The sequence below is a fragment of the Camelina sativa genome, chromosome 5 (genome assembly GCF_000633955.1).
Source record: "Camelina sativa cultivar DH55 chromosome 5, Cs, whole genome shotgun sequence".
Taxonomy (NCBI): domain Eukaryota; kingdom Viridiplantae; phylum Streptophyta; class Magnoliopsida; order Brassicales; family Brassicaceae; genus Camelina; species Camelina sativa.
In genome coordinates, this window is record NC_025689.1 from 19,770,995 (window position 1) to 19,781,186 (window position 10,192).

Consider the following 10,192-nt stretch of genomic DNA (forward strand, 5'->3'; position numbering starts at 1 on the left):
AGACCAAGTAAAGATGAAATTCATAAAATTCGTCTCCTTTTGCTGAGCCTAGGTGAAATGAGTCTGAGGCATGTCATCCACTGTAAAAATACAGTTTCTTTCGCCTCTATATTTTTACCCTTTATATAGCTAGCTTTAAATACATCATAGGATATTTTTTGAAACTTGTACTCAAGTCCATGTATTCAGTTTTATTCAAAAATTTCCTCTGTTTTTCAGGCAGAATATCTCATCAGGGGACGTGAAAGCTTTGACAGCATTTTTTGAGACATGTCAAGATGTAGCATGTATCGAAGATGTTCTGCATATGGTTATCCGTGCCATTTCTCAAACATCAGTCCTTGTTTCTTTTCTTGAACAAGTCAATCTTATCGGTGGATGTCACATTTTTGTCAATCTTCTTCAGAGGTAACTTTTTGTTATTTACCCAGCTTTTTTCCTCTATATTATGAGGCAAACACAGTCTCAGTCACATACTTCACATTTTGTGTTTGGCAGGGATTACGAGCCCATAAGATTACTCAGCTTGCAGTTCCTTGGAAGGCTTCTTTATGATGTTCCTTCTGAGAAAAAAGGACCTAAGTTTTTCAATCTTGCTGTTGGAAGAACTAAGTCTCTATCACAAGGCCATAAGAAAATTGGTTCTAGAACGCAACCAATTTTTTTGGCCATGTCTGATAGGTTGTTTCAATATCCTCAGACAGATAACTTGCGTGCGACCTTGTTTGATGTACTTCTTGGAGGGGCCAGCCCAAAGCAGGTATCAGCTAAAGAATGCAAATAATTTGTTCTCAACTTTCCAGAAAATATAGCTGGAAGATCATTTCTAGTTTCTTTTTCATCTTGTAGGTTTTGCAGAAACACAACCAGGTTGATAAGCTCAAAGGCAAACCAAGCAGCTCTCACTTTTTTCTTCCACAAGTTTTTGTTTTTATTTTCGAATTCCTGTCCGGCTGCAAGGATGGATTAGCACGAATGAAAATAATCAGTGACATACTCGATCTTCTAGATTCAAATCCTATGAATGTTGAAGCTTTGATGGTATATACACATATCGCTGTAATTTTTAGTTATGCAAGTGATAAAATGGCAATTTAAAATACAAAATCTTATGTGTAGGAATTTGGATGGAGTGCATGGTTATCAGCGTCTGTGAAACTTGATGTGATAAAAGACTACAGATCTGAGTTGCTTAATCATGATGACTTGGCATTAAATGAGCAACATTTTGTCAGAGGTCTCTTTTGTGTTGTTCTCTGTCACTATATTTTATCTGTGAAGGGAGGTTGGCAGCAACTAGAGGAAACTGTGAATTTCATACTTTTGCAGAGTGAGCATGTAAGTTAATCAAACCTTTTATTTTCCTTAAATCTTAGAACAAATTAGTTGTTGTTCCGTGCTTATTCTATTTCATCACAGAATGATGCCCCATACCGGTCTTTTCTCCGCGATCTCTATGAGGACTTGATTCAGCGTTTGGTGGAACTCTCATCTGAAGATAATATCTTCCTTTCGCACCCATGTCGCGACAATGTACTGTATCTCTTGCGGCTCGTTGATGAGATGCTTGTCCGTGAATTTGGCAGTAGGCTCCTGGTATGACCTACCTATTCTTGGTATTTCATTTTTGTCATGCAGTTGATTGTTGAACTAAATTGTACTTAATCCATGTTGACATGATGCAAAATCTTGTGAAACTCCCTTCTTGTCCTACGTGTTGCTTGAGATTTATGGAGTATTTGCTTGCGTTTTTACGTTTCCAAGGATTGTTAACTAGGTTGATATTTAGATCTTTTGGTGTCTCTTTACATTCATTCATTACATGTACTTGCTATGAACAGTTAGTCAGGGTGGTGAAGGTATTAGTTAAATAATTTAGTGAGACATCTTGGATTAACAAAAGTTACTTGACGCTCTCTAAACTCAGATAACTTCATTGTATTTATGGTCAATGCTAACAAGTGGTTTGATCCAGTTTCCTGTTGTTAAGAAAATCATATATGTGCTTTCCTTTATATAATGTCAAATTTTTCTTCCAGTTTCCAGCAATTAGCACTGATTTTTCAGAGGATTTATTACAACTTGGAAATCGTGAGGACCACAGTTCGGGGCTAGACGAAAATTTTCAACGATTTTTGACGGAAGAAACCTCTAGGTATGTTCTTTATGGATTTCATTTCACTGCATCATTAGTTTCGTGCCATTTACACTTTTGTTTCAAAGTTCTCATAAGAAAGTATTGTATAAGGAGTTGATTACCTGTATAAAGTATAAATTGTAACAAGACATGCAATCATCTCCAGTGTGAATAGCATAATATCCATTATGAGTACATAGTATGGGTAGCATAACTTTAAGTCCATGATATTGTTGTAGAGAAACATAACTGGCCTTCCAATAAAATATATGACACGTGAGTTTGGGTAAATGTGGCTAGTGTTTTCTGTGTGATATAAAGCATATTACTTGGTTTCTTTCTTCGATTCTCTTTGTATATTTCACTTGTTTTAAAATATATGAGAAGCTACTTTAACAGATAAAACACCATCTATTTTACTTTTCTTTTACGATATAGTACAACATTCCAGTATATTGATTAGAAAGAGAAAGCTTTTCAGTGACTGATTTGTAATATTTGCTGTTTCATTTTCTTGCTTGCTAGTTTTGGTTATGCTGTAATTGATCATTCATTTTCCAGAAACACAGAAGGTCAGCAGTCTTGCACCACAGTAACTGAACTTATGACCAATGAAAGATGGTGGAATTTGTATGACAATTTATGGAGAATAATATGTGATATTAATGGAAGGGGTCCGGTAAAGATATCTCCCAAATCTTCATCTACTGGTCCCTCTATTGGCCAAAGAGCAAGAGGCTTAGTAGAATCATTGAATGTTCCAGCTGCTGAAATGGCCGCAGTTGTTGTGTCAGGAGGGATTGGCAGTGCATTGAGTGGAAAAATGAACAAAACAGTTGATAAAGCCATGCTCCTAAGGGGGGAGAAATGCCCGCGAATCGTGTTTAGGCTCGTCACCCTTTATCTGTGCATGTCTTCGCTGGAAAAAGCCACTAGATGTGTACAGCAGGTGACCTCACTGTTGCCTTCCTTTTTAGCTGCTGATGATGAACAAAGCAAGAGCAGATTGCATCTCTTTATTGGGTGTTTGCTTTATGTGAGATCCCAGTATGGAAAGTTAGACGACGGGGCTCGTTTTCATGTCTTATCGCATCTGATACGTGAAACCGTTAGTTGCGGAAAGTCCATCCTTGCCACCAGTGGTATGATTAAGGATGACAGCTCTGATTCTGGTGGAATCTTCAAAGAAATGGGCTCTATCCAGAATCTTATACACAAAGACCGTGTGCTTGCTGCAATCACTGATGAAACAACATACATGAAAACATTGATATCTGATCGTACTCGTCAAGTGCAAGCCCTTTCTGAAAGAAATAATGAAACATCGTCTTTAGAATGCAACAGCAGGAAAGCTTTTGATGATGAGCTGAAAAACTCGTTAAAAACTGTTCTTACATGGGACGAAAATAGACGAGTTGCAGTGCAATTAAGCCATGAAGAGCAACAGCAAANCTTTTCAGTGACTGATTTGTAATATTTGCTGTTTCATTTTCTTGCTTGCTAGTTTTGGTTATGCTGTAATTGATCATTCATTTTCCAGAAACACAGAAGGTCAGCAGTCTTGCACCACAGTAACTGAACTTATGACCAATGAAAGATGGTGGAATTTGTATGACAATTTATGGAGAATAATATGTGATATTAATGGAAGGGGTCCGGTAAAGATATCTCCCAAATCTTCATCTACTGGTCCCTCTATTGGCCAAAGAGCAAGAGGCTTAGTAGAATCATTGAATGTTCCAGCTGCTGAAATGGCCGCAGTTGTTGTGTCAGGAGGGATTGGCAGTGCATTGAGTGGAAAAATGAACAAAACAGTTGATAAAGCCATGCTCCTAAGGGGGGAGAAATGCCCGCGAATCGTGTTTAGGCTCGTCACCCTTTATCTGTGCATGTCTTCGCTGGAAAAAGCCACTAGATGTGTACAGCAGGTGACCTCACTGTTGCCTTCCTTTTTAGCTGCTGATGATGAACAAAGCAAGAGCAGATTGCATCTCTTTATTGGGTGTTTGCTTTATGTGAGATCCCAGTATGGAAAGTTAGACGACGGGGCTCGTTTTCATGTCTTATCGCATCTGATACGTGAAACCGTTAGTTGCGGAAAGTCCATCCTTGCCACCAGTGGTATGATTAAGGATGACAGCTCTGATTCTGGTGGAATCTTCAAAGAAATGGGCTCTATCCAGAATCTTATACACAAAGACCGTGTGCTTGCTGCAATCACTGATGAAACAACATACATGAAAACATTGATATCTGATCGTACTCGTCAAGTGCAAGCCCTTTCTGAAAGAAATAATGAAACATCGTCTTTAGAATGCAACAGCAGGAAAGCTTTTGATGATGAGCTGAAAAACTCGTTAAAAACTGTTCTTACATGGGACGAAAATAGACGAGTTGCAGTGCAATTAAGCCATGAAGAGCAACAGCAAAATGTTACTGAGAAATGGATTCACATGCTGCGATCTTTGATGGATGAGAGAGGTCCTTGGTCTGCAACTCCTTTTCCTAATAGCATTTTAAACCACTGGAAACTCGACAGGACAGAAGATTCTTGGAGGCGTAGACCAAAATTGAGACGAAATTATCATTTTGACGAAAGGCTGTGTCACCCACCTTCTACTTCCACCGCCACTGAAAATGAGACTTTAAACGTTAGTAATGAAAGCAAGTCTGGTGTAATACATATACCCGAACAGATGAAGAGATTTTTACTAAAAGGCATTCGCAGGATAACTGATGAGGGTGGCCCAGAATCCTGTGAGAACGACAGCAGTCAAAGTGAGCAAAGTTTCATGGATACTTCTGCAGATATCCAGTTCTCGGAGCTTGTGAGAACCAGCAGTGGCCTCAAGGATGTCGTACAGGATAAAGTGGATGCATCCTCTCTAGAAGTTGATACCAGCGAGGTACATAATTTCACAGATTTTGAAGAAGTAGACAATAAAGTGGTTATGTATAACATGCTTTCGCTTTATTTCTCAGGTGTTGACATCAGTTCCTTGTGTTCTTATAACTCCGAAGAGGAAACTGGCTGGTTGGTTGGCAGTTATGAAAAATGTTTTGCATTTCTCTGGGGAGTTTTTGGTGGAAGGAACTGGTGGATCAGCCGTCTTCAAGAACTTTAGCACTACAAAGGGTAGTGATGTAACAAAGGCTGACAATAAACAGAACCTTGTCAAATGGTCTTCACCTTATGATAGTGAGACATTCCTAGATTTGGAATCAGGAAACAACAATAAGAAACCATTAAAAAAGGTTAAGCGCCACAGAAGATGGAAAATAGGGAAGGTAAAAAACANCGCAGTTGTTGTGTCAGGAGGGATTGGCAGTGCATTGAGTGGAAAAATGAACAAAACAGTTGATAAAGCCATGCTCCTAAGGGGGGAGAAATGCCCGCGAATCGTGTTTAGGCTCGTCACCCTTTATCTGTGCATGTCTTCGCTGGAAAAAGCCACTAGATGTGTACAGCAGGTGACCTCACTGTTGCCTTCCTTTTTAGCTGCTGATGATGAACAAAGCAAGAGCAGATTGCATCTCTTTATTGGGTGTTTGCTTTATGTGAGATCCCAGTATGGAAAGTTAGACGACGGGGCTCGTTTTCATGTCTTATCGCATCTGATACGTGAAACCGTTAGTTGCGGAAAGTCCATCCTTGCCACCAGTGGTATGATTAAGGATGACAGCTCTGATTCTGGTGGAATCTTCAAAGAAATGGGCTCTATCCAGAATCTTATACACAAAGACCGTGTGCTTGCTGCAATCACTGATGAAACAACATACATGAAAACATTGATATCTGATCGTACTCGTCAAGTGCAAGCCCTTTCTGAAAGAAATAATGAAACATCGTCTTTAGAATGCAACAGCAGGAAAGCTTTTGATGATGAGCTGAAAAACTCGTTAAAAACTGTTCTTACATGGGACGAAAATAGACGAGTTGCAGTGCAATTAAGCCATGAAGAGCAACAGCAAAATGTTACTGAGAAATGGATTCACATGCTGCGATCTTTGATGGATGAGAGAGGTCCTTGGTCTGCAACTCCTTTTCCTAATAGCATTTTAAACCACTGGAAACTCGACAGGACAGAAGATTCTTGGAGGCGTAGACCAAAATTGAGACGAAATTATCATTTTGACGAAAGGCTGTGTCACCCACCTTCTACTTCCACCGCCACTGAAAATGAGACTTTAAACGTTAGTAATGAAAGCAAGTCTGGTGTAATACATATACCCGAACAGATGAAGAGATTTTTACTAAAAGGCATTCGCAGGATAACTGATGAGGGTGGCCCAGAATCCTGTGAGAACGACAGCAGTCAAAGTGAGCAAAGTTTCATGGATACTTCTGCAGATATCCAGTTCTCGGAGCTTGTGAGAACCAGCAGTGGCCTCAAGGATGTCGTACAGGATAAAGTGGATGCATCCTCTCTAGAAGTTGATACCAGCGAGGTACATAATTTCACAGATTTTGAAGAAGTAGACAATAAAGTGGTTATGTATAACATGCTTTCGCTTTATTTCTCAGGTGTTGACATCAGTTCCTTGTGTTCTTATAACTCCGAAGAGGAAACTGGCTGGTTGGTTGGCAGTTATGAAAAATGTTTTGCATTTCTCTGGGGAGTTTTTGGTGGAAGGAACTGGTGGATCAGCCGTCTTCAAGAACTTTAGCACTACAAAGGGTAGTGATGTAACAAAGGCTGACAATAAACAGAACCTTGTCAAATGGTCTTCACCTTATGATAGTGAGACATTCCTAGATTTGGAATCAGGAAACAACAATAAGAAACCATTAAAAAAGGTTAAGCGCCACAGAAGATGGAAAATAGGGAAGGTAAAAAACATTAAACTAATTTGAAAATTCATGCACCTTTTCAGCATATTAGATAACGTTTGATGGTCATGCTGCTGATAGGTGAAAGGTGTTCATTCGACGCGGTATTTGCTTCAATACACAGCTCTGGAGATTTTCTTCCAGGAATCTGTACCCCCAGTCTTTCTAAATTTTGCGTCGCAAAAGAATGCAAAGGAGGTCGGGATGTTAATTGTTTCTACCAGGAACGACTTCCTGTTCCCAAAGAATGTTGCTAGGGATAGGACTGCAATTATTTCGTTTGTCGACAGACGTGTAGCTATGGAGATGGCAGAAACAGCCAGAGACAGATGGAGAAGGAGAGAGATTACAAACTTTGAATACTTGATGATTCTCAATACCCTTGCAGGCAGATCTTATAATGATTTGACTCAGTATCCTGTTTTCCCTTGGGTAGTGGCTGACTACTCATCAGAGACTCTTGATTTTAGCAAAGCGTCTACCTTTCGTGATCTTTCTAAACCGGTTGGAGCTTTAGACACAAGAAGGTTTGAGGTTAGTATAAAGCAACGACATGAATTTAGTTTCTGAGATTACTGGCATGAATGTATTACCATATGACTTTTTTTTTTTGACAGATTTTTGAGGACAGATATCACAGCTTCTCTGACCCTGATATACCCAGGTACACTGCAGGCATTTTTTCTGTATTGAAGAGATACTTTCCCCCCTCGGCACCTTAGTAATTTTTGTTTATGAACTTAATGCAGTTTCTATTACGGATCCCATTATTCAAGTATGGGAAGTGTGTTGTATTACCTTTTGAGGTTAGAGCCGTTTACATCCCTTCATCGTAGTCTACAGGTATTTGTTTCCCACTTTGACCAATAGCAGATTTCTGGAGTATTATAGGCAATTCTGTTTTGAAATAAATTATGAAAAATGGTGAATACAAATGTATCCACTAAATAGTTCCGTCCGTGGCCAGGGTGGTAAATTTGATCACGCAGATCGTCTTTTCCAAAGTGTTGAGGGGTCCTTTCGGAATTGCTTGTCCAATACAAGCGATGTAAAAGAATTGATCCCTGAGTTCTTCTACATGCCTGAATTTCTGGTGAATTCTAACTCTTACCATCTTGGAGTGAAACAAGATGGTGAACCTCTTGGAGATGTTTGTCTACCTCCATGGGCTAAGGTATGCTTCTCACACATAGGATTTACACGGTAGTTTGTAGTTGAGCGCTGAATTAGTTTGAAGTTTGGTGCGAAAATTGAATATGCCACTACATATGTGATTCCTAAGAGTAATTTATTAATGTTTGCTACCCAATCTTGAAAAAAGGAATCGTACTGACGGGGTTGGATTCCAGAAATCCTGAATGTACTCCATTGTTGCATTCTTCTGTTGTTTTATCTCCATGAGAACTTAGGTACGGATTATATATGCAGGGTTCTCCAGAGATGTTCATTGCTCGTAATAGAGAAGCCCTAGAGAGCGAGTATGTTAGTTCTCATCTCCATGATTGGATTGACTTGATATTTGGACACAAACAGCGTGGCAAACCAGCTGTGGAGGTACTCCTGAATAATTTTCGAAAACTACCTTATTTCTTGCCAGCTGTGATAGTTCATATTTCATAAGCATTTCTCTTTTTTTTTTTGTTTACATGGTATTGAAGCTTCCCGAATTCTTCTTACTAAAAAATAAACTTGAATTGCAGGCAGCAAATATCTTTTACTACCTTACATATGAAGGTGCTGTCGACCCCGAAAATATGGAAGATGAATTGCAAATATCAGCAATAGAAGATCAGATCTCTAATTTTGGTCAAACTCCGATCCAAATTTTCCGGAAGAAACATCCAAGAAGAGGGCCACCTATTCCAATTGCACATCCGTTGTCCTTTGCGCCTGCTTCCATTAATTTGACTTCTATTCTTCCCGCTACAACTCATCCCCCATCAGCAGTTCTATATGTTGGTGTAGTGGATTCAAATATAGTTCTCGTTAACCAAGGTCTAACTTTGTCAGTCAAGATTTGGTTGACAACTCAACTACATTCTGGCGGAAATTTTACTTTTTCTAGCGCTCAGGTATGTTCAGTATCATCCTTTTGGATTCTTTCAGTTCGATATTCTTTAATTCACTTCAGTTGAGGCCTCGGTCATTGCAGGATCCATTCTTTGGAGTTGGTTCTGATGTTCTCTCTCCCCGTAACATTGGAAGTCCCCTGGCAGACAATGTTGAACTCGGATCACAGTGCTTTGCCGCAATGCATGCACCACTGGAAAATTTTCTGGTTTCATGTGGAAACTGGGAGAACAGTTTTCACGTCATATCCTTGTCTGATGGACGGGTAGTCCAGAGCATCCGACATCATAAAGATGTCGTAAGTTGTGTTGCAGGTATGCTCTTTGTTCTCTGCTTCTTTTGCCTGGTTGAAGATACTGCTGCTTTCTTAGAAACGAATAAATGATCATGTAGATGAGCTTCTAGCCAATATTAGATTTCTAGAATAGAATGTTGTTAATGTTCGAGAAATATTCCAATATGAAACTATGTGAAGAATAATTTAAGAGTTGGACTCAGCCAGTTCCACAACCTAGGTGCTTTAACTTGTTTATTAAAATAGGCTTCTCGTTAACCAGGTCTACATATTTCATGTTTTGTGATTCCCCAAGCCACTGATGCGTTACTGAATGTATCGTGATGCTGCAGTGACTGCTGATTCGAGTATCCTTGCAACTGGTAGCTATGACACGACTGTGATGGTGTGGGACGTTATCCGCATGAGAACACCTGAAAAGAGGGTCAGAAATACGGCAGACGTAATGCGGAAAGATATAGTTCTCGCCGATGCTCCTTCTCATATTCTTTGTGGTCATGATGATATCATAACCTGCCTATATGTCAGCACTGATCTTGATATAGTCATTAGTGGGTCAAAAGATGGAACATGTGTATTCCACACATTGAGGGAAGGAAGATACATAAGATCTTTAAAACATCCTTCAGGCAGTGCAGTGTCGAAGCTTGCTGCATCGCACCATGGACGAATTGTTTTGTACGGTGATGATGATCTTAGTCTGCACCTCTACTCCATTAACGGAAAACATCTGGCTAGCTCGGAGTCAAATGGACGCATCAACTGTCTTGAACTTAGTAAATGTGGAGAGTTCTTGGTCAGTGCCGGTGACCAAGGACAAATAGTTGTCCGGTCTATGAACACACTTGAAGTAGTAAGA

At 39.6% G+C, this 10,192-nt stretch overlaps 1 protein-coding gene across 1 annotated transcript in view; it reads left to right on the forward strand.

The window, feature by feature from the left end:
* The window catches only part of LOC104787260 (BEACH domain-containing protein B), a 16,766-nt gene that overhangs the window by 5,776 nt on the left and 798 nt on the right, over positions 1–10,192 (forward strand). Inside the window, exons 13-28 of the mRNA XM_010512801.2 lie at positions 224–408; positions 499–760; positions 850–1,041; positions 1,120–1,338; positions 1,420–1,596; positions 2,040–2,155; positions 3,678–5,043; positions 5,120–5,425; positions 7,050–7,502; positions 7,586–7,632; positions 7,718–7,811; positions 7,936–8,142; positions 8,397–8,522; positions 8,669–9,040; positions 9,121–9,352; positions 9,666–10,061. Coding sequence (XP_010511103.1) covers positions 224–408; positions 499–760; positions 850–1,041; positions 1,120–1,338; positions 1,420–1,596; positions 2,040–2,155; positions 3,678–5,043; positions 5,120–5,425; positions 7,050–7,502; positions 7,586–7,632; positions 7,718–7,811; positions 7,936–8,142; positions 8,397–8,522; positions 8,669–9,040; positions 9,121–9,352; positions 9,666–10,061 — 4,750 coding nt within the window. The remainder of the gene's footprint in view (positions 1–223; positions 409–498; positions 761–849; positions 1,042–1,119; positions 1,339–1,419; positions 1,597–2,039; positions 2,156–3,677; positions 5,044–5,119; positions 5,426–7,049; positions 7,503–7,585; positions 7,633–7,717; positions 7,812–7,935; positions 8,143–8,396; positions 8,523–8,668; positions 9,041–9,120; positions 9,353–9,665; positions 10,062–10,192) is intronic.